Source organism: Thamnophis elegans, chromosome 12 (assembly GCF_009769535.1).
Source record: "Thamnophis elegans isolate rThaEle1 chromosome 12, rThaEle1.pri, whole genome shotgun sequence".
Taxonomy (NCBI): Eukaryota; Metazoa; Chordata; class Lepidosauria; order Squamata; family Colubridae; genus Thamnophis; species Thamnophis elegans.
In genome coordinates this window covers 45,177,962-45,201,926 of record NC_045552.1, presented here as the reverse complement: position 1 = coordinate 45,201,926, position 23,965 = coordinate 45,177,962, and the positions used below count along the sequence as shown (strand labels likewise).

The following is a 23,965-nucleotide window of genomic DNA, read 5'->3' as shown; positions in this document are numbered from 1 at the left end:
GTGTCATAATAATCACAGTAAGCGAGAAATTTAAGTACATAAATTAGGAGTGTGTGTCACTTGATTGGCAGCAGAAAGGAATATAAAGGTTCTTGAGTTTGGAGTGCAAGAGATGCATTTTATTGTATGCTCATTACAATGAGTAACACATTTTAAAATAATAATCCCACGTAACAGTGACAATCTTATTTTACAGCGTGTACATCATTTATACAGCCACATAAAACACAAGTAGTTTCCTATGGTTTCCCAAAGTTAACTTTCCGAAGGTTGGAAATATATATATATAAAAAAATTATTTCTCAAGGAACTGATTCTCATCTGGTGCAAAAACAAAGTATGAACATTATCTGAAACACAAAACCACAATATAGTAGCATGAATGAATTAAAAGTTACAATTTTATCATGTGAACAGCTGTGTGCAAACATGAAGCAACTTAAAACGTTTTTATTTAAAAAAGGACACGCATGTATAACATTTATGAAGGGTTTTTTTTTTAAAATTATTAAATAGCCCTAGACCAGCTTGTTATATTAAGCGGCATTTTTGCAGCATGCTAACACAAAGCATTGTTTAAAGGGATGCGTATTTCAAATGTATACACTGTAAACTGAAAATCCGTTTCTGCCCCCAAGTGGCAGCTTACTGTTCGGGTTAAATACTGCATACATAACTTCCATACAGATTGAGAATGCAAGTTTTATAGTATGGTATACGCTTCGTATGAATTCTTTTAAAAGGTGCAATTTTCGTTTCTATAATGATTTCGTTTAAAAAATAAAGATTAATAGCAAGTCAGGGCCATGGATGCTGACTCACTAGAAACACTGCTTTTGAAAGATTCTCTAGGATTTTCCAACAGCTGGTGTCTTTCTACCTTGATACTCTCTCTTAAAGACGGTTGTGAAATCACAAGAAAAAAGCAGTGCCCCATAACTGCATCTATCAGGGTTTTTTTTTAACTTCTTTTTTAAAAAAATAACATTGGTCAAAAGTTACTTGTCATCGTAATACATGTGCCGTATTAAACATTCAGCTGTAGTTTCAGGTAAAAAGGGAAATTATGTACATACATGTTCTCGGTCCCTAGCACCAAACTTTTGATCTCGGAAAACATAATGCTGTATTTTTCAACACGATATCCTGTAGTAAAAAAGGTTAGCAGCTCTGAAAGAAAACTTTGGAAATTGCTCATTCAACGACAAAAGGGAGGAAAACTAAAAGGTTTACGTATGAAATGTTATGATTGCTTTAAAATAAAAAACAAAAGGAAAAAAAGGACAGATCTTAAAATTTGACCCATTTCTCGAATACTATGTCCCAGCACAATTTTCTTTCATTTAAAAAAAAAATGTAAGGACTACATGACTGACTTCTATCTAACTTCACTGTTCGAAACTGCGTGTGGTATAATTTGTTCCAGCAAAAAACACTTTGAAAGAACTTCTGGTTTTCGTTAAGGTGACAAATGGCGTTATTGATATAAAGAGTTACGGGAATGGACTTAATATTTCTTTCGCTTCATAACGTGTAACGCTTTCTAATTAACAGAAGACATTCAAGGTCTCTGCAGCTTCTTCAAAACATTCATCTCTCCGCATTTATAGTGCTCGTTAGGTTCCTATAAGCAACAATCATAGGGCTATGAGATACCCAGTCGACCGTAATACTTTTTTTTAAAAGACTTTTAATACAAAGAATGCAAAGTTATGGTTTAAGATCAAGCTTTGAAACCAGGAGAAACAGTTCATGAGAGTTTCCTTCCCCTATCTATCACATTGTCTTCCCGCAGCGCCCGATGCTACATGAGGGACTCTTTGTGATGCCTCATGATGTGTTGGTTTTTCTCCGAAGGTCTCCGGAAGCCTTTTTTACAATACTCGCACCTATGAGGGTAGTCCTTTGTGTGTATCGATATGACGTGCCGCTTGAAGCCCGAGGCGTCCGTCGTGCTGTACTCGCAATACTGACACTGATAGACTTTCCTCCCACTGTGCGTCTTCATGTGCTTCTTGAGTTCCATCTGCTGCCGGAATCCCCTCTTACACCGTTTGCATTTAAAAGGCAGGTCCTTGGTGTGAACGGAGAGGATGTGCCCACTGAGTACAAAAGGGTCGGAAGTCTTAAAATCGCAGTGCCGACACTGGTGAATCTTTTTCCCCTTGTGGCTCTCGCTGTGCTTTTTGAGCTCCGAGGGACGGTGGAAACCTTTCTCGCAGACCTCGCATTTGTGAGGGAAGTCCTTCGTGTGAACGGAGATGATGTGCCGCTTCAGGTCGCTGGAGTTGGTGCTCTTGTGGTCGCAGTGCGGGCACTGGTGCGTCTTGTGCCCCTGAAAGAGTTCCGTGTGCTGCTGCAGTTCCTTCTCATCGGGGAAGGCCTGCGGGCAGTGTTCGCATTTGAAGGGCAGGTCCGTCCCGTGCTTGGTTTTGATGTGCGTCTTCAGGTTGGACTGATCGGCACATCGGAAGACGCAATGCTGGCACTGGTAAGGCTTCTCCCCCGTGTGGGTCCGCATGTGTTTTTTCAGCTCCGAAGGGTGGCGGAAGCCTTTCCCGCACTCCACGCAAACGTGGGGGAAGTTCTTGCTGTGAACCGCAAGCAGGTGCCTGTTCAGCAGGCCTTGCTCCGCGGTTTCGTAGTCACAATATTTGCACTTGTAGAGTTTGGGTTCTTTATCGCGCAAGATGAGCTTGTTGGAGCTCAAAGGGCTGGCTTCTCGGTAGCGCCTGGTGTACTCGGTGAACTCGTGCGTTTTGTCCCCTTTGTTGATCAGCTTATGGCTTTCCAGGTGATTGTGGAAGCTGACTTTTTTGTTGGTTGTGAAATCACAGTCTGTGCACTGGTATTTCTTTTTAATCATGTGATCTGGGTGGTTTTTCATATGCCTTTTCAAGAATCCCCTGGACTTGAATTTTTTCCCACATATGTGACAAGGGTAGACTGTCAAGGGCTGTCCGTCGGGACCTATTATAACAGCTGGGTCAAATAAACAGAAAGAATTATGAAATAAATTATGTAAAGGTTATTGTAAAATTACACAGAATGCAATAGCAACAGAAAAGAAAGCAAATCTTTCAATAGCTAACAATGCAAACCAACACACGATAGAACTACTCAGACGTAAACATTTTGTTGAATTAAATGAAACCTTATTTCCAGGAAAAATATGTATTAGTCTGCAAAAAGTGACAATCAAAATCCTTATAAAAATTGACAATACACTAAGAGTAAAGTCACTTTTTAAGCTATAGTTCTATAAATATTGCAAATGTACCTAGACACTCACTCCGCTAAGCAATTCAGCATATTCCCAGTTCTAATCCTCTAAAATAATCTATAGTTTGTATTGCAGGACAAACTTTTAAAAAGTAAAATTTAAAGAATTAAGATCTATTATTTCAAATCAACAATTAAGTTTTCTAGTTTTCCCAAAACAAGTATTAGTTTATCTATCTTCTTTAATCACATTAATTTTCTATAACTGAATGGTTATTTACACTCTTTCCCAATTCTACAATGAACATAATGTATTTACCCCAAAATCTGACATACAAAATTTTTAACTCGATTGGGGAGCTTCGTGAAGGATCAAAAGAAGTATGACAGCAGTCAGAGGATCATGGTCAAAGCCGCAACCTTTTGACATGGTGCAACATCTGTGTGAATTGTGATACTATGACTGCGATCTTGCCTGCTTCAACCCTATCTGTAGATGCTGCTGGATTCATTAAACATTCAAAAATGGGCACGTCTCTTGACTAACATCTTTTTTCCACACATTAATAAATATAATTAACTATTTATGATCTAAAGGTTATACACCCTCTATTCAATATGTAATGTGTTTTCCATAATAAGGTGATAATTTCTATTGAGCTGTGCACATGCCATATAGGTATTAGAAAATGTATGTTTCGTTATTTCACCGGCAACATAATTTGCTCCTAAATAAACTGTTTGAAAAGCTCAGGTTTATTTAGCATTCTATTTATGCTATCAAGAATAGATATTAAATATAATTTAATGATGGCTGCTTGTAGAAAACAGGAGAAGACAAATGAATTGCCTCTTTGTCATTTTCAATCCATCCTTTTTCCTATTTTAACTTATCAGGCAGATAGCGGCTATTACAGGCTTACCAAGTGAAAAAGTATCATATAAGAAATCCGCTCTGACTTAAATTCAAAAACCATTTTGAAACACTTTTGTTTGGCCAATAAAATTGTACCCTTTCAAGTTTTTAAGAACGTCTCATCAAGCAAGGTGGTTAAAAGTCTAGGGGAAAAACATGAAGGAGAAAAATATGGCCTTGTAATCAAAGCACACATGTTAATTAATAGGTTATGTCCTCAAAGAAATGGACAGGGTGTCTCACAACGAGAAAACTTGATTTTACCCAAAACAATTGGTGGTAGATTACACCAAGTAGTTTCAAAATTTGCTGGGAAGAAGATAATAGGAAGTGATTGAGAGACTGTACAAAAAAAAAGACTATTGTTTTTTGCCAAAAAAATCCTGACAGAAGTAGAAAGGTTAGCTATGTGAAAAGCTATATTTAATTGGATAATAACTTTCTAGAAGGTTGTTTTACCTGTTTGCCATTGGCGCGCTTCACCTCTTCTCCTTTTCTTGGTCTTCTGCTTAAGCAATCTGTTCGTATTAATACTGTCACAGATTTGGAGATACTGAGTTGTGTTACCATTCTTGTTCTCCAATCGTGCATCTAAGTTTGTTCCTGGAATGAAAGATAACATCAGAATGTTGCAAGTTAAGAGCTTTAAAATACCTGATTTACAAAACTAAAGCAGAAAGCATTTGTAGAGCCTTTGATGTGTGAAAGGATTCTATTTTATGATGACAGAACCCCAGAATGCCTTCAAACTTCTCTTTAATGCATCATATACGAAGCAACAGTGTATCATTGTTTATATTTGTGCTGAATTTCGGAAATTTTCTCAGATGAAGGAAAATAAGTATTTTACTCATTGTTCCCATATTTATTAACCTGATATAGTGGCACCCATGGTTGTCCCTCTCGATAGCTATATTCAAGTAGCATCTCTATGTATTAATATTCCCCCCTTTTCAATTTTAACTCTGAGTTATTCTAAAAGACATAGACTGCTCTGTGTTGTACAGCAAAAGGAGCAATATTTACACTAAGCATGGAACAATTCTTCATCTTCTCACCTGGTGTTTGACAGTCTTCATATTTCCTAGGAAGTCTTCTATCATCCCCTAGAGAAATAAGCAGTTTAGTGATTTAATTCACAAACAGTGGGGGATGTGCAATATCTATCATTCTGGGAATGGAACATTCCCAAGAACTTAATTACATTACATTTTGTTTCTCTTCTGGAGCATGCTCCTCCAGAAGTTTTCTGAAGCTAGTTTTTTCTTCATTTTTAAGGGGGGGGGGGGGGGAGCGCGACCAAAAGTAGTTTCTGGTGTTCTGGATGCAGCTCAACCCCCAAATGGGCCTCGATTTAATGAGAACACCACAAGCCCTCCAGTTCAGAAGACTGTCCTTGCAATGGCTGACTGGATCTCCTTGATCCAGGAGAAAAACAAGAGGGTTTGCACACAGCTAACAGTTTGTGCGCTATTACTGTAAAATAGTTGAAAGACTATAGTTGAGAAACAAGGAGTAATTAATTGCCAAAACTTTCTTTGTAAGGATTCCAAAGAGTGCCATACAAAATCAAAACACAATCATGTATCTTATATTTAAAAACTAAGGTTTGCTATCTGTTGCTTCCAAGGGGGAAAAAAATACAGATACACTTTGATGTCCAAGAACCCATTTTATGCTGTGGATATAATTATGCCAGGCAGACGAAACAGCAGCAATTGGCCTTCAGATGTTCTGTTTATAGTATCGTGAAAAATATGTGTTAGGTAACTAAACAACTAAACAAACCTGCCTAACAACCTTCATCTTCTTTTTCATACTGTACACACAAGTACACACACACAAACACGCATACATATGCACTGACCCACACAACCAGCATGACGGACTCTGACAGAGCTCCCAGGATATCTGACAATACTTTTGGATTAATTAATAGGCAATATTCTGCATTCCAAGCCTCTTTTATTTAGATGACACTGTAATTATAGCAGGTAAGGTCAGCTGCTTTTATTATTTGATATGAAAACAGAAAAGAGAAAGTCCCAGGATTCAAAAGAAATTGGGGAATTAATAACTTTCTGAAGTTATATTTAGAACATTTAAATGTGCGTAACCAAATGGGTGGTTTGAACAAAATCAGACCTTATTTTCTAATACCAAGCAGTCAACTGGAAGATGTCATTTCAGAAATCTTCTCTCAGTCACCAAAGGTCAAGTTTGACTCGAAGGAGACTTGACTTCAGGTGGAATGAAATTGGGGGGGGGGGGGGGGGGGGGAGAAACCAACCCTCCACAACATGAGCAAGGTTCTAGAACAGGAGTCAGCAACCCACGGCTCTGGAGCTGCATGTGGCTCTTTCATCCTTCTGCTGCGGCTCCCTGTCGCCAGTCGGCACCACAATTTTGAGAGAAGCTTACGGTTTTTTTGGGGGGGGGGGGAAACAGAGCACGCCAGGAGGAAACTATGGCAACAGGTGGGTTTTTCCGGTCAGCTCTACAATTGATAGGGCTTTCGGTTAGGATAGGTAGAGGAAAAAGGACGCCATGCTAGGAGACTCTATGGTGGGGAAACTGGACTTCCGGTCGGCTCCAGAATTGAATGGAGGGCTTCTGATTAGGACCGTTGTGGCTCTTTTGAGTGTTTAAGGTTGCTGCTCTAGAAGTAGTAAATAGAATGATGAGAAGGGATTGAGTTAAAGAAAAAAGTAACATCTTACCATAAGCAGCAGCCCAGGCAACTGGAACAAACGTTTTATTCACACCAGCATCTTCAAGCTGTGCATCGGGAAGTGAGGAGGCTTCCTCTTCACCAACAATTACTTCCATGTAAACTTCATCTGCTATTTCAGCACAGCCTAGATGTGATTTGAAAGGAGGCGAAATGGATTATTCTGTTTATGTAACTACTTTTCATAACCCTAACCCCTAACCCAGGGGTCTCCAAACTTGGCAACTTTAGGACTTGTGGACTTCAACTCCCAGAATTCTCCAACCAGCATAACTTAGTTTGAAATCTGCCCTAACCCTTAAAACAAGATGGAACGACGACATCAGCAAGTATTGTGGGCCCAATTTGCAAAAGAAAGCTCAGGACTGTATTGGTTGGAAAAATTCAGAAGAGGCCTTCATCCTGCAGTGGATAGTCAAGGGCTAAAATGATGATGATGATGTAATTACTTTATTCTTGCTCAATTAACTTCTACTTTAAACCCGCTATCTGGATTTGTATGGAATAAATCACAATATAAAAGTGTTCTGAAACAACTTCTGTTGTACGCATATTTTAAAAAAACCCACCAAAAATACCTTTAAACAAATCTGCTTAAAATTACATTGTGCTTTTATATTGCAGAAGTTAAGCATAATTCCTAAGTAGAAAAGCACCATAACAAAGTGATTTTTAATTCACTCACAACCATATAATTAAATTATGCATTTAAAAATATTTTTATAGCACTCACTATACTAAAAGCCGTTAATTATCTAAGTTACACTTTACAATAGTGTAATGTAAGCCAATAATTTGGCTACTGGCTAGCTAATCTATCTAGTTAAGTACATGGCTGAAGTAAAATATGTAATGGAAACAATCACACGGTTTAGATATTTAATTTTAAATATGGGTGGTAATTTTTTGAAAAAGAAATTAAAATTACAGACAATGCTTTTTAATATCTTGGTACTTGTGTTATGTTCTTATCTTGCTTCTCACTGGCTTCAACATATTTTAAATACCGAACAGGCAAGTAAAATATGCAAACTATTGTCAGAGATTATTGATATTTAGACATTAACATAGCTTAAGGTAAATTATAAAAGGAAAATAAAAACAGTGAACACTGACAACTGGGGAAGCATTCATAAAAGTATTATCATTGGTACATGTAGAACTAAATACTTCTTTTCAGACACTTTGAAAAATCTATCTGGCATTGCCAGCAGTTCCCGTAAATGTCAAGAGATGTATTATTTTCTGCCAGTCATGCATTCAAACAGATCAAAGTCAGCAATGAGACAATGGCTTTTGCAATTGCTTGATTAAAACTTGTGTAAAAGTCCACATAACTCTTTCTACGTGCAAAATTTGTGACCTGAGTAATTACACAGGTGGCAAAGAGGAGAAAACTTGTTGTCTTGTTAATCTTCTGGAACTCAGAACAATCATTTAGTAACCGAGAGACCTTCTAGAAATTACATTATTATTTACTTAGTAACAGCACACACAAAAAAGTGGTCCTTACTGATATCTTCATCCTCTTGGGAGGAATCTTTAACAGCCATATAAACCATCTTCTCTCGCTGGACTCTGCCAACACTGCCTTGCTCTAGAACTCCAGCAACAGAGTGTCCATTGTGAAAGTCACTCTCTGTTACAATCTCTGTTCCCCCTTGAATAGAAAAAAAAAATGATATTTCACGTGGTAGAATTTGAATAAGGACAGTAAAAGCTTGCTATTCTTCTGTGTTTGGGGCATAATGGAAGTCAACACATTTTTAGGGCCAACAGATAAATACAACAGCATGATCTTAATCTGTAAGCAGCATGACAGATTTAAACACATGGCAGGAAGGAAAAATAAAGATAGCAATGCCGGGTTAGCAGTTAGTATTAAATAAAATCTGTCTGCTAATTTTCATAAACTAAATCATTCTTTGTAATGATTCCAGTTCAATTAAAGAGTCCTTCAAACCATTTGAAAGGAGGCAGGCACTCAAACTAAAAGCTGGCCCACAGATTTTAAACTATATGAAATGACCTCTCCCATCATCTCCTTTTAGAGCAGGGATGTCAAACTCGATTTCATTGAGGGCAGCATCAGGGGGACCGGGGGGGGGGGGAACATGGCCAGGGTGGAAGTGATCAACTCAATATCATTCATTGAGGCTCCATTTTCAGCCATGTTCGCTCTCCGGGACTCCATTGGGAGCCCGAGAGGCCACAACAATCCTCCCGGGCTCCGTTTTCGACCATGCCGGCCTCCTGCAGCCCTCTGCCAGTGAAAACAGAACTCAGGAGAGCTGCATGCAGTCTCCCTGAGCTCCCTTTTCAGTGGCAGAGCACCAAGGGCTGGTCCTTTGCTGTTTTCAGAGTGGGCCCATGGGCCAGATCTAAGCACCCCACAGGCCAGATCCAGCCCCTGGGCCTTAAGTTTGACATCCCTGTTCTAGAGGCTTCCCAAGCCTATCTTTATTTTTCCTTCCTGCCATGTGTTTAAATCTGTCATGCTGCTTGTATTTGTTTATCCCAATCCTGTATTAGACATTCACAAATGTCCGGACCAAACATTATTTCTAATGTTGGATTTTTCCCCTTATCAGAGGGAGCCCCCTTTTGGAGTACTGTGAAGCCATTACCATGGCAACTCCACTGTGCTGTACAGTAGAAGCCATTTGAAGGCACAACAGGCTGTATTGTAACAGAACACACACACCGGGTTGTGTGTGTGTTAGGGGTGTCTTACCCACACAGTATTTATTTCCAGAGAGTAAGTCATCTGTGTACCAAGTTTGGTTGAAATTGCTTGAGGAGTGCCAGAATTATGCTGGAATACACACACACACACACACACACACAGAGCCATTTATACACACACAAACACACACACACACACAAACAGATTGATTGATTGATGGATGGACTGATTCATAAACCTAAGTTTAAGATACATACCTATTTCAACATCATCCTCCGCTTCGGCTTTAAAAATGTAAACTTTAATAACTTCAGAGCCAAACCCATCATCTTTAGATACATCACCATGTGAAACCTCAGTGCTGATTTTTAGAGGAGTGTTTCCAATGTGGTCTAATTTTTCCCCAACATCATCCACTAAAAAATAAATAAGAACTGAAGTTAAGTTTGAAGCAGAATGTGAAGCAAAACAACATGTTCTGAGAATTTTAGCTCATTTATTGAAATAACAACCTGGCTGCTGGCATGCACACCAATCACTCTGCATTTGTTTTAATTTCTGAAGACTGTACATGGTATAAATAAATCCGCTGTAAGTTGATAATTTATTATTTTAGTAAATCAAAATAATTAATTTCACCATCGGAAAGAATCCTTACGTGTGGTGTAGAAATATATCATTAATATTACAATATCTGATTAAGCAATTAAATAAGGCATGGTATTTTGCATTGCATGCATATTTTGCATTTAATTGGTCTATTTTGCATTTTAGAAGGTATAAGATGGGAGGGATACCCATGTTATCATTTTTTTTTTAAAAAGGAAAATCATCTTGGTTTGATCTTTGAAAGACCTTCAACATTTTCAATAAAGTGATAGATAGCATTTATTCACACATATCGCTTCCTTTCCATAAGGAGGTACTCTACCAGATGAAGTTATGACTGATGTAGAATAGTGAAACTGTGAATGAATTGATGACAGGTCTATTTTCATGGGGGTGGGGAGTCAGAAAGCAATAAATTTACCCAATCTCTTTCATATTTCTTCCTTGCATGAAAAGCCTTCCCTGTCCATTAATCAGAATTAGGTTTATATACTAAGTTTAATTTATGGGCAGAGTTCTTTCTCAGTTAAAGCATGTTAATCAATTTCCAATAGGATCTCTTTGTTTCAAAATGATCCAGAAATAAATTGAAGGTACCAAAGTAAATTCTTGGGAGGGGGAGAATGTCTTATATAGGAGAAAGGAAGCATGCTTTGGGCCTAGTCTTTACTTCATAACTATTTTAGACTCTTCTATGGTCATAGTCAAGAATAGTTTCCTTTTAGCACCATTGACAATACTACAAGACTCACATGATTTATCTTAAGGAAATTTAATATCATTTACTTTGCTGGAAGCCGGATGAAAGAAATTGTTTTACAGTTGCAATAGTCAGCTGGATGCTGAGCTCTTTTATAGGTGTCAATTATTTCAGGGAGAAGCAAGCAAAGATTCAATGTAATTTCTTGCATTTATACAAATTTTATATGCTTTACATGTGCCCATATTGCCTGTGCTAGGTGCCATTTAATGATAACCTGCTAAAACTGCTGCAGTTTTAGATGCCATTGATGAACCTGTGTTTCAGAAGGCTGTGAATCGGTCAGAACAATGCTGGAACTACTGAAAAGAAAACTAAATAGAAATCAAAAAGCTAATCACTGAATTTTTAAACGAGAGTTATCAGTATCGCTACTGTTAACCATGGCGAAATTCAACTTGTATGACCGAACTTGGTGTTGCTGATGTTTCTTAATGAATTTTAGAAAAACAAAAGCTAATAAAATTCAAGTCATTTGGCCCAAGCAACCTCCATATCTGAATTTGCAAAAAGCTATTTCACAGAGGCCAAGAATCTTCCTTCTTCCCTTCCTTTCCTATCTATCAGTTTGCAGACAGACAACATTAAGAACACAAAGAGGTTGCATATTGAAATTATAGGGATATGTTGGACTATTTAGTAGATTTATATACAGATAACAAACCCGCTATTTTAATAGGAGAGCTAATTCACAACTTTGGGAGCAGTGATTTGCTTTTGGGATGTGTCAGTATGTGCCGACAGAAGGAAGGGCTTATGTTGCTAGCACGGAGAAGGGGATCTTTCAAATACTTCTCTACCTCTGAAAGCTTGGTATAGTTTTTCTGTGGCTCTTGCTGACTTTTTTATGTGTGTGTGTGTGCGCGCACACACATACAAACATATATACAGAGAACACTTTCCTGCCAGTTTGGCTTAAATATCTTCTCTAATTCACATTCATACTCAGGAGAGTGGGAAGAGTCACACCAAATTCCATTGTGAAGTAGACATCAAAAAGTTTCAAGTACTTTTTTGCATACTGCCCAGTCAAAATATTTAAGAATGGATTGCTACAAAGCGCTCTTTTTAATATGGAGTCAATTCTTGCCTTTGAAATGTTACATTTTTGTTTATTTTCCTTTAAAAATAAAGAGTGCAGAGAAGCATTTGGAAAGTTGTAACTAATCTATGCAACATTGGATAGGGAAGTGCCAATGCTGCTGGCCTAATAAAAAGGATTTCAGACCAAACAGTGAAGCATTTACTAGATTCATGAAGATGTAGTAAAAAAAATGAGAAAGAAAAATAATAAACATAAACCTATGAAGGAAATGGAAATGATTTCTCTATTGTATTGTGATAGTTTCCTTCTTCCAAGGTTTTAGAATGTTTTTTCTATACATCCTGTTTGAATAACAATAAACCAATTGTGCAAATTCATGGTCACTGCTTTAATTCCATTCCTAAGAATAAAAGAAAACAAGTTCTTTTTAAGATTTGTAAGATGTGCCAGTGACAGTTAAATAAAGCCCTCAGTGTCTTTTATTTACCAAATTAACAAAACTGAAAAGAATGGGAAAAATTAACATTGCAACTCTGTTTAAATTCCCCCTTACCATTATTTTGAGAAGTCAAGTTGCATACACTAATTATAAACCCTAGTTTCAAATTCCGGCTTATTAGAAAGAATAATCCTTATGTTAATAAAGACCCTAATGATTCCCAACCAAAATAAAACCTACAGCTAACATACATTAGTAGTATAAACTGCAGTACTTAATGTACGGAGAAAATCTTACCTCCTAAAACACATTTTTCCAAAGCTTATCGGTAAAATATAATTAATGTCATGCCTAAAAAGGCACCAGCAGAAGTATTGGAATGGATAATCTAGCATTTCAAGTCTTCAGGCATGTCTTGCACTAAAGAATATTTGCTAAATACAATTCTTTAACAATGAAAGTTCTCAATACAGAAGGAACATAACGCTAAGGCAATTTATCAAAATGCAACGATTTCAATTTGATTTTAGCTAGGACCCATTTTTCTCATAACTATGGATAAAACATGGACGGAAATATATTTTCTAGAATTACCCTATCTGATCACTGCTGAAAGTTTACTTTTTATAAATAATGCATATAACCCATAGGGACATAGGGAAATGTTGGAAAAAATATGTTGGAAGAAATGCTATATAGTACTGGGAGAGAAGCTGCAAATAAAAATGGTTATAAATTATTGGAAACACATCGCGTGTCAATAATGCTTTAATATATGAATATTGAAATGCACTGTATCTTTAATTTCTAAGTTGATATCTGTTAGACATAAGCTAACGACATATTTTATTTTTATTTATTAACATCATGCACCATTTATTCAAGGGATTCCAGAATTAAATACATACAAGCTAAACTGCTGGACCCATAACTCATACATCAATGAATTTTCCCACCTTGATTTAACAACTTGCTGTTAAAGAAAACCCAAAAGGCGGTTTACAGACTTCAACATAAGAATTGTAAACCTATAAAAATAAAGGTTCCCCCTGCACATATGTGCTAGTCCTTCCCGACTCTAGGGGGCAGTGCTCATCTCCATTTCAAAACTGAAGAGCCAGAGCTGTCCGAAGACATCTCCGTGGTCATGTGGCTTGCATGACTAAACACCGAAGACACACAGAACGCTGTTACCTTCCCAGTAATGTGGTCCCTATTTTTCTACTTGCATTTTTTTTTTACATGCTTTCGAACTGCTAGGTTGGCAGAAGCTGGGACAAGTATCGGGCGCTTACTCCGTTACGTGGCACTAGGAATTTGAACCATCAAACTGCTGACCTTTCTGATCAACAAGCTCAGCGTCTTAACCACTGAGCCACCGTGTCCTTTTTTGTAAATCTACAGAACGTTTTAAAAAATATTTAACTGCACATTCATTCTTAACCAAATCATAATTCCAGAAGATTATTTTCTGACCGCACATAAACTTGAACATTTTTTAAACCCAATTATTTCTTTTGATTATTAATGATCTATTATTATGATTACCCAGGCAATTGTAAGGAATAATTTTTGTGCAGAAATAGTAAGGGATATCCATTGACAAAGAAAAATTATAAGGAAGTCTTAACCACCTCTAACTTACCTCTCTCAGCTGTTTCCAGGTATGAGATGTTCAGATTCACTGTGGATTGCCAGCTTCCCATTCATGTGGTGTCTCAGCATGCACTATGCTGGTGATATCACACCCACCATAAAACCATGAGATACATGCCAAAGTTTACAGCTGTGCAATTTTATTTTATTTTATTTAAAAAAAACTGACTTTCCTAATTGCTTTCTCAAGAAGGGAACAGAATAGGATTTTACTTATAGTTGTAGCAGACTATGCAATGCTGTATTGCAGGGGTGAATAACTTTTGGCCAACGTGTCAAATGTGGTGCAACCGCTCATTTTAGGGCCCATTTCTGCTGAGCTGCAGTGCAGAGTGGCCGTAAGCCGCACTGTTAACTCTTGTGCCCTGGACTGGTAGCAAAATACTCCACCACCTTTGCCCAACTGTGCTACTGACATGATTGAAGGCAGTGGGATCCAATTGGGTGCAGGCAAGATCAAGCCAGTTAGCAAAGGAGGGGAAATGGCTCATTGTCAAGAAAAAGTTGCCCACCCCTGCTATACTGTACTGTTAACAGACTCTTAAAAGGAGGTGGCAGTGGAATATTACCTTATCCCTAAAGGACAGCTCCAGGGTGGCTCTGTAGTGGGTATAGGATCACCAGCATGTGCATGCAGTATCATCCTATGGCTCAAAAGCTAGCAATCCATTGTGGGTGCCTGAACATCACAAACCTGAAAAACAAAAACAAAGGAGGGCATTTTATGTTTTGTGTGATTTCCCCCTCCCCCCACACACTAAATCTCTATTTTTCCTGAATTCTTGCCGACGGTCACTATAAATCCTAGACCATAAAATTGCAAAATTGCAGAGCTAGAAGGGATTCCCAGGATCTTTCACTCCAACCCTTTAGGTAACGAGTTTTAAAAAATGTAATCTTTTAAACATGGACCTTTCTTTTGAAATAAGTTTTATTTTATTTGGAAAAAAAATATTCTTTTTACTTCAAAGGCGACTGAATTAGTCATGAGACAAATGTACAAAGCTTTCACTCTTTCACGGGTATGAAGAATATTATATGTCCTTACAATGAACTCTTTTGACTGAAGTGAAAAGCAAATCTTCATCAGTGTGACAAATTAGTGTTATTTACAACACTTCACTTTTAGGAGAAAAGTAATTTCTATGTAATATGTAAAATAGCTACTTCTATAAAATACAAAACAATTAAACATGTAGGGCTGGTAGACTGATCAAGCAGAATGAAATATTTTGCTGGAATTAGTCACAATTTTCATTCTTTAATATAGAAATATTTTTGTTTGTAGACCATATTTAACCCTAAAATGGTGAAATAATATGAAAATAATTTGTGTGTTGATTTTAACCAAAGTAGAGAGATTTGATGGCTCTTTTTTCATCTGCCCTCCATGACATTCTTCCCTTTTTAGCATGAAACATAGTTAGCTATTTTAATGTCAACCACAGTTACTTTTGTGGCCAACTTTCAACTATAGTTTTTGTTGTTGTAATATTACAAACTTAACTTGTAAACTATAATTAAGGATTGAAAAAAAGAAATTCAAGTGGAAACTGATACAAGCAATCAGTCCAAGGACGAGTTACACCCATTATTGTCAGCTGAGACAATATATACAAGCTTAGAATTGTTTAAAAGCCTAAACATTTCCAATTTCCTCTTCATTTCTTTTACCAGCTTGTTTCTGTTAACTCATTTACAATGTCTTCCTTGATACGAAACCAAGCGACCAAACGCAGTACTTCTACACAATTACATCTCTCATGATCAAGTCACTTCTAGTCTGAGTAGGTAATTTTATATATCTTTACTTCACTTACAAGATATCATTAAATAGTCTTCAGATGTGCTCTTGCTATCGTCATCATCCTCAGTCTTGATGGTAACTGTGGATCCGGGAACGGTGCCGGCTGCTTGAATCACAGTTTCGGTATCTGAATTTGTCACAAGAACTTCTTCGGATACCATTGTGGGGGAATCAGGTCCCGATACCGAATCTTGCACCACATGTTCCAAGTGTCCATCAGGACCCGTAACAAGATCAGCCACGAAAACCTGATCAGGCACTCTAACAGTTTCGGTGATTAAATCGGAAGTTAAAACGTGATCACTGGTATCTAATGCTTCTTCAATAGCGACATCCGCTTCCAGGACAGATTCAGGTACTATCACGCCTTCTGTCACAACGTCAGTTTCAGTTATGATATCAGGTCCTTGGACAACTTCAGCTGCCAAGCCATGATCAAGGGTGATCCCATCATCTGTGACCACATCTGAAACCAGTACAGCTTCAGGGACTGACACCACAATGTGATCTCCATCAATATGAGCAGTACCAGCCATTCCAGCCACTAGGAAACAATAATGTACGAGGAAGCATATTAATACTTGTTTTCAAGATTGAAACATTAGATATTCCTAAGGAGCTAATGAATGCTGTACGTGCATCCAAATTACTCTCCATCTTTCCAGTATATTTATTATCAACTTTAAACAGAATTCTGCAGCTAGATGCAATCATTACAATAATTGTTGGCATTCAATGAGTCTGCGAGGAAATACCAGGTCTGCAGGCTAAGACTGAGCATTTTAAATATTGGTATTAGCAATAGCACTGACTTTACAGTGCTTCACAGTCCTCTCTAAGCAGTTTTACAGAGTCAGCCTTTTGCCCCCAACAATTTGGGTCCTCATTTTATCCACCTCAGATGGCTGGAAGGCCGAGTCAACCTTGAGCCTGGTGAGATTCGAGCTGCCAAATTGCAGGCAGCCGGCAGTCAGCAGAAATAGCCTGCAGTACTGCATTCTAACCACTGCGCCACCGCGCCTCACCTAGAAGGTTAGCGGCCTTCTAGTGCCAAGTGTATTCCAATTCACCTGATTTCAGAAATTTAATACAATGGTATTATTTAAAATATTTGGTCACCTTATCATCAAATTCAAAGGAATGATTTCATTAGTGGGCATTATACACCCTCCACATCCAAATGTGGTTTTCTTCGTAAGCAACTGAAGTATGCAGCTAACCAGAGTGCAGCCTTGGAGAGGCAGTAGGAAGTCAGCCCCATAAGCTCGTCCAAAGATTTAAAAAATCCATACCCCCCATACCAATTTTGGCATCCTTGTTGCAGATTATTCATTTACAAATACAATGCACCTGAAAAGAAAATAGTTTAACTAATAATAATAATAATAATAATTTTGGGTTAGTATAGTATGGTTTTTACCAAAATCCTGCATAATCATTGTGTGAGGCATTTTGGATTCCTGTGTCTGCAAACCAAGACTTCCACCACCTGGATCCATAATCATTGAGTCTCATTCACAAACTGAAAAGAGAATTATACAGATATTATTACTATTTATACTAACATTATATGAAGTATCTTTATTAAATTGTTTTGTTCTGTGCAAATGTAACGTAAACACATTGCAGGAACTTTCTGCTCTCCATAGTTACCAAAAGTCTAAATCAGAAGTGAAAATTAGCAGAACAATTAAAGGATATGACAGTAGATCTGGCTACTCTTTAAATTAACTTATTTGCAAATTAGGCAATTAATGTATTCAAAACATGTATTAATATGTTGTAAAATGATTTATAATTAAATCCTAAAAATAAAGGGGCTTACTTCCTGTTAAGTGAATGTAAGATTGAAGCCTAAATCACCTGATATTTTTATATGTTAAAAGATTTTTATGTAATAACTGTTATTCACATTGAAAATTAAACCCCAAATTCTGTTTTTTTGAGAACATAACAGCAAAAGGCCTCTTTTTTATTACTGAGGCACATATGTAAGGATTTTTTGGAATATAAGACGCACCGGAGTATAAGACACACCATGGTTTTGAAGAGGTGAATTTTTTTTAAAAAAAGTTTTTGCACTCTGCAGGCCTCCCAAACTCTCTGCCTGCCTAGTTTTGCAAAAAAAAAAAAAAAAAAAAGGCACGCAGAGCTTTGAGAGACTTGTAGGGCGCTCCTGGAGGCTGCGGGGCAAAAACAAGCAAAAATGGACCATTTTATGCTCGTTTCTACCCTCCCCAGCCCTCAGGAGGTCTCTGAAAGTCTCCATAAGGCTATGCACTGTCATTTTGGTGAAGGGGCATGGTTTCGATAGGTCAAAAATGCTGTATTCGGTGTATAAGATGCACCCAGATTTCCACCCTTTTTTTTGAGGGAAAAAGGTACGTCTTACACGCTGAAAAATACGGTACTTCCTGGGTCTCAAGACTGTTTGCCAGTGCCAAAGTCAATCTATATGTCTAGGTAAATAGAGTGGTACTAGATAACGAGATTCATTGGGTCATCATTTCAGGGGTATTTCCTTTTCTAAACAGAGTGACTCTCGTTATCTAGTACCACTCTATTTACCTAGACCAGTGTTTTTCAACCTTTTTTGTGCAAAGGCACACTTTTTTCATGAAAAAAATCACGAGGCACACCACCATTAGAAAATGTTAAAAAAATTTAACTCTGTGCCTATATTGACTATATATAAAGTGTTTTTGCACACCTTACACTATGTCACGGCACACTAGTGTGCCGCAGCACAGTGGTTGAAAAACACTGACCTAGACATATAGATTGACTTTGGCACTGGCAAACAGTCTTGAGAGTGATGTTCACAGCCAAAATTTCTCCCTACATCAAGGTATTAAAATTTTGTAACAGCACATAATTAACTGAAGGGAGACAAGTTTCTATAAAGTCTATGAAATGCCTGACTGGGTGAGACAGCATCCTCACAGTTAGAGAGCTCTGAACTTTCAAAAAGGACTTTTGCACCTATGACTATTTTCTGATGTCTTCCCATCGCAGATTTTTTTTTTAAAAAAGGGGGTAACTAGGTAAGGCTGTCAACAATTGGCCTCTAAGTCAGGTCTGGTCAGCATGGAATTGCCGCTCAGGGTCTCTTTGCCCAATCCTGCTTAACAGCACTGCACTCTATACCATTGCTCCATACTTTTTAATGAAGTTTAAATACTCCAAAACACATCCTGAAAAATAAGTGAAAAAAATCAGCCCAATATACCCCTCCCTGTCAATTACACCCCTAGTGTAGTCGACTCAAAAGATTTATTCACCTTTTTTTTTGGGGGGGGGGGATCCCAAGTGTGCTTTTTTCAAAAGGCAACTGGACTTATTTTCTTTTCTTCCCCTTCCTTCCTTCCTTCCTTCCTTCCTTCCTTCGGTGTGCCATGTATATGGGTATATACATAATTTTGTATTTATTTATGTATTTATTTAGTCATGTTCATGTAATGTATGTTGGAGGTGGTGACTTTCTGAGAACGGTATGCAACAAAATTTCATTTTTATGTATGCTAATTAGTGTACATTCAAAGTGACAATAAAGGTATCTATTCTATTCTCCTTTGAAAAAACGTTTTGCTTCTCATCTAGGAAGCTTCTTCACTTCTAACTGAAGAATTGGAGTTAGAACTGAAAAAAGCTTCTTGATTGAGAAGCAAAACTTTTCAAGGGGGGAGGGACCCCAAAGTCCAGTAACCTTTGGGGGGGGGGAGACACCTTTGGGACAATCATGATCTGGATGATTGAGAATCTCTCTAGACCCGAACCTATGTCATGCATGCCAGAGGTGGCACACAGAGCCCTCTCTTTGGGTATGCGTGCCGTCGCCAGCTGCTCTTCTGGTTTCCACCGTGCAAATGCACGCCAGTCAGTTGGTCTTCATATGCGCCGTAAAAACTGGCCGGCGTGCACATGAGCACCAGTCAGCTGGTCTTCGGGTTTCTAGAGCTCTGGTGCATGTGCGCACACGTGCACGTTCTGATTTGAGCACTCAGCGCCAAAAAGGTTCACCATGAATGCCCTAGTTATTCCCCTCCCCTGGGGGAGAAGGGATCAGGGAATCTGCCTTCCTTGCAACTACCGTCTTAACTGGATGCTTTGCCCTTTCAAACAGATTCCAAGCACTTCCTCCTTCCTGGGACAAGATACGCCAGGAAGGGACGTGGAGGGCTGGAAAAGTGGATTCACTATGGAGATTCTCAGTCATCCAGGTCATGGTTGTCCCAAAGGTGCTTTTTCAAGAGGTAACTGTGGACAAACTGGGTTTTTCTTTGAAGACGTCTCGCTTCTCATCCAAGAAGCTTCTTCAGCTCTGACTGGATGGTGGGGAATGGGAAGGATTAATACTCCTTGAAGACAGCTGGTCTTTTCGGGGGTCGTTGAAGCACTTGGAGGTTTATCTGTGTTCTCAGGGTCACCCGAGTAGTGCTCCTGGTTCCTGTAGTCTGCAATTTCCCCCCCCCCCCGAAATCCATGCCTACTCCCACACCATTCAAAGGGTCTTCACCCCAAATTGTATAGCTAAAAGTCTGTAGAGATTCTTAGTCATGCAGGTCATGGTAGTCCATTCCCCACCATCCAGTCAGAGCTGAAGAAGCTTCTTGGATGAGAAGCGAAACGTCTTCAAAGAAAAACCCAGTTTGGCCTCTTTGGGGGGGGGGGGGGGACGGGACACCTTTGGCTGCCCCGGATTGGGGAAACGACGATCTTTTTTTTTCCGCGTTCAAAAACCGGGGCTCTGGGAGAAGCCTTAAGCCATGCACGGGGGGAGGGGGAGCGCTGGTTTCAGGGTTATTTCCCCCTCTAGGAAGCGACTGAGGAAACGGAACCCCGGGAGAAGGGCCACTTCAAGCCCGCGTCGGATAGAACAAGCCCAGCCGCCGAACATCTGGCTGGCATCTGCACGTGGGGGGGAGGCAGAAAGAAACGGGCTGGGGACTCCTTTGGAGGGAGGGGGGGAGCTCGCGATACAAAGAGAACGTTCGGGCCCGCGCCTGCGTCATGCGGACCTCTCTTCCCCCCCTCCCGCTAGTGCGCGCGCACGCGCCATCAGCGCTCTATCAACCACACTCCCCGCGCGCGCGAACGCTTCAAGAGGAGGGGGAAGGAGTCGAGCGGGAGGGCGCGCGCTCCAACGCCACCCTCCTCTTCCAATCAGCGTCCGTGATGAGCAAACAAAAAAAAGCGGCGCTTTGCAGCCCGAGTCGGGCAAAAAGGGGTGGGGTTGTACCCATCCTTCCCCGGGGCGGTTGTGGCGCGGCTGAGGGAAAGAGAGAGAGGGAAGGAAGGGAGGGCAAGGAAGCAGCGAGCGGGCCGGCCGGAGCCAGACAGGCACTTCCCCCTCCTAGCTTTGGAGACGGCTGAGGCGCTGAGGGGAGGCCCGAGCGGGTCTAATTCTCCCGCTGAGGCTTTCCGCCCTCGCCTGTCTGGAGGAAAGGGGACGGGACGGAGAGGGGGGGGCGCAAAGGGGGTGGGAACGGATTGGGGGGCGGCGTAGAGGAGGGGGGGTGGGTTTTTTCGTAGCCGGGAGAGGCGGGGTTGCGGCGGCGACATTGGGGAAGGCGATTGGGGGGGGGGGGGCGGTGGCTGCGGCCGTTGTCGGCCGCCATTTTACGCGCCGCCATTTTCTGGCCCGCTCTGAAGCCGGGGCCAGCCAAGGCAGCAGCGGAGGCGCCCAAAACGTCTCGGCGAGCCGCCAGGGAGGGGACGAGCGGCGCCTGGGCCGAGGTAAAAAGAAACCCCGTCCTTAGAAGAGGAGAAAACAGCCGGCCGCCATTGAGGCCTGGAGTAGGCCTCGGGGCGCGGCCTGGGCCGGGGCCTATGCGGCCTGGCGGCCGTCCCTCCCGACAACGCCTCGCCTTTCCGTCTCTCTGTGGCGCTTCCTTAGAAGACACGCCTCGCAGCGACCGGCGGATGGGCCGCCCCCGTTTCCCCCCCTCACCTCCTCACCTTCGCCGGGCGGGCTCGGGCCCGAGCGGGGGTGTAGGCCGGAGGACGCTCGGCCGCCTCGCCTGCCAGTTTTCGGGGCCTGGCATTCGAGGTCCGCCAGGTCCGAGGCCTGCACCAATCACAGACTCGGGCTAGGAAACGGCAGGCGGGCGGGAGCGCGCGCGGCCTTCTCCCTCGCCCGCGCGCGCTCCCTCTTGCCCCCCCTCCCTGTTTTCCCCCCTGCGCCGTCCTCGCGAACAGCCGCCGCCGGAACACGTCACCCAGGCGCGTCGTCCCCCTGGGTTGCTTTTCTCCCCCCCTCCACTTTTCCTTCGAGGGAGCATGCGCGCGGAGGCGAGTGAAGCTCCGCGGCGCCCGCATCTTTCCCTGAGTCGAAGGGTGGGGGCGGGGAGGAGAAAGGAAAGCGGGCGAACAAAAGCCAGGAGCGAAAAACACCCAGAGGGGGAAAAAGGCGGGAGGGCGGCGCACGAGAAACCAACCAAACGGGCGATTCTACGGGTAGCGTCTCACGTCAAGACCATTTCCCCGGGGTGGGAGGGCAGACTTCAGAAATGCGCAGAAAAATGTGTCGTTGCAATGTTACCATAATTTTCTTTTCCCCTCGATTTTAATGAGTTATTTTTTTTATAAAAGAAGTGGCCGAAGTCCAACGTATTAACCTTTATCTTCTAACAATCCCTGCTCTCTTATCGGATTCCTGTTATTCTTGCAATGAAACGTACCAATAAAGTGCCAGTTTTGTTTGTGAACGTTTTGTTTCTACCGACCAATGCAAATAGACATTTGCCTGGGTTTCCTTTACAGGAGCAAAACTCAACAACAGCCCTCAAAATTCATAACGGCCAACATTTTAAACGGGCCTTTAAAAAAAGGTTAAAATTCACCTACGCATTACTCCACAAATAGCAAGATTTGCAATCTTTTGCTAGGTACATGAAAGGGGACTGGATTGCATTTTCTAATATTCCCATCAAGTCTCAGGAAGGGTGAAGAAAAAAAAAAGTTTTGCAGGAGCACAGAACAAAGCTCCTCCTGCATCTTTAACATAGGATGCCCTTTTGTCTTTCTGCATTCCAAATTTATGAAGAGCAACGGGCATCACACACACACTGCTAAAGTTTTTGATGCTGCTAAAGAGAGAATAACAGTGAAAGGCATACTCGGGAATTTCTTAAATTTTTTGCTCTTAGGGCATTTTTTTTAGAGGAGGACAAGCTCCAAAGAGCTTTGTTTGTATGGGCTATGATCAATATTTACCCTATCAAACATTTAAATAATACTGTGGGAAGCCCCCCACCCTTTCCTTAATAGCCCACAGCAGATGTCAGCACTTGAGATAAAGAGTCTATTGAAAGAAGACAAGTATCTAGATAGCTGTATTCATAAGCAAATACCCTCACCCAAGAGCCAAAACAGGACTAAAGCCATTAAGCAACAATAGGAATTGCATCACCCCCAGAGCAGCCCAAACTTCAACCAAACCTGGGAGCTCAGATACTAGGATGTGCATTTCCACTTTTGCCTATAGAGCCAGTTATGACCCCATGAGAATCTGGCAACAGCCAATAGAATACACAGGAACAGAAAGATTCAAGTTCAAAGCCCAAAGAAGGTATAACACCATCACCCCAACTCCCTCTGGTCAGCTGTATCAGAACTGTGTGCTTGGTGGTTCTGCTTTATTAAACCATCTTTCCAAGCAGCCTCCATGTTTCCAGTGTCTTTCTCCCAGCTTGCAACTGAACCAGATGGATATTTCTACCAACAATTCTCCACAAAGCACAACTGATGAAGTTCTACTGTGGTAATGCAAAACAAAGCCCCTTTAAGATTAAGATAGTGGGTGGCCCTCCGGTTCAGTATCTTCATTCTGGGACTGCAAAATAAGTACTGAAATATTGTGGGGTTGTCATGCATCCCATCATCAACTCTAAAAGAATGCAAATGACCAGCTGTCTGCAACGAATGTAGATCTTTCCATTCCCAACTATCTTATCACAGCTGAAGAAGCTTCTTGGATGAGAAGCAAAATCTCCTCAAATGTTTCAAGAAAGTTCAGTTGCTTCTTGAAAAAACACCTTTGGGACAACCTGAAGACTATTTTGAGGACTACAACTCTGAAGAATAAAGAATAAA

The 23,965-nt window shown here is 40.6% G+C and overlaps 1 protein-coding gene across 4 annotated transcripts; it reads right to left on the bottom strand.

Annotated features, from left to right (window-relative positions):
- Positions 1–95: 95 nt before the first annotated feature.
- On the bottom strand, positions 96–22,718 carry ZNF711 (zinc finger protein 711). 4 transcript variants are annotated; one of them, XM_032227550.1, is made up of 9 exons: positions 21,822–22,717; positions 17,292–17,393; positions 15,885–16,415; positions 9,813–9,971; positions 8,383–8,529; positions 6,859–6,996; positions 5,197–5,244; positions 4,598–4,741; positions 96–2,982 (listed from the first exon to the last, which is right to left on the bottom strand). In XM_032227550.1, exons 2-9 carry the CDS (start codon positions 17,374–17,376, stop codon positions 1,805–1,807), a joined length of 2,430 nt encoding a protein of 809 aa, XP_032083441.1. In that variant the 5' UTR covers positions 17,377–17,393; positions 21,822–22,717; the 3' UTR covers positions 96–1,804. The 4 variants fall into 4 exon arrangements, with proteins under 4 accessions (XP_032083441.1, XP_032083440.1, XP_032083442.1 ...); XM_032227549.1 differs by having other exon boundaries at positions 21,830–22,717; XM_032227551.1 differs by lacking the exon at positions 5,197–5,244 and having other exon boundaries at positions 21,830–22,718.
- Between the last annotated feature and the right edge of the window lie 1,247 nt (positions 22,719–23,965).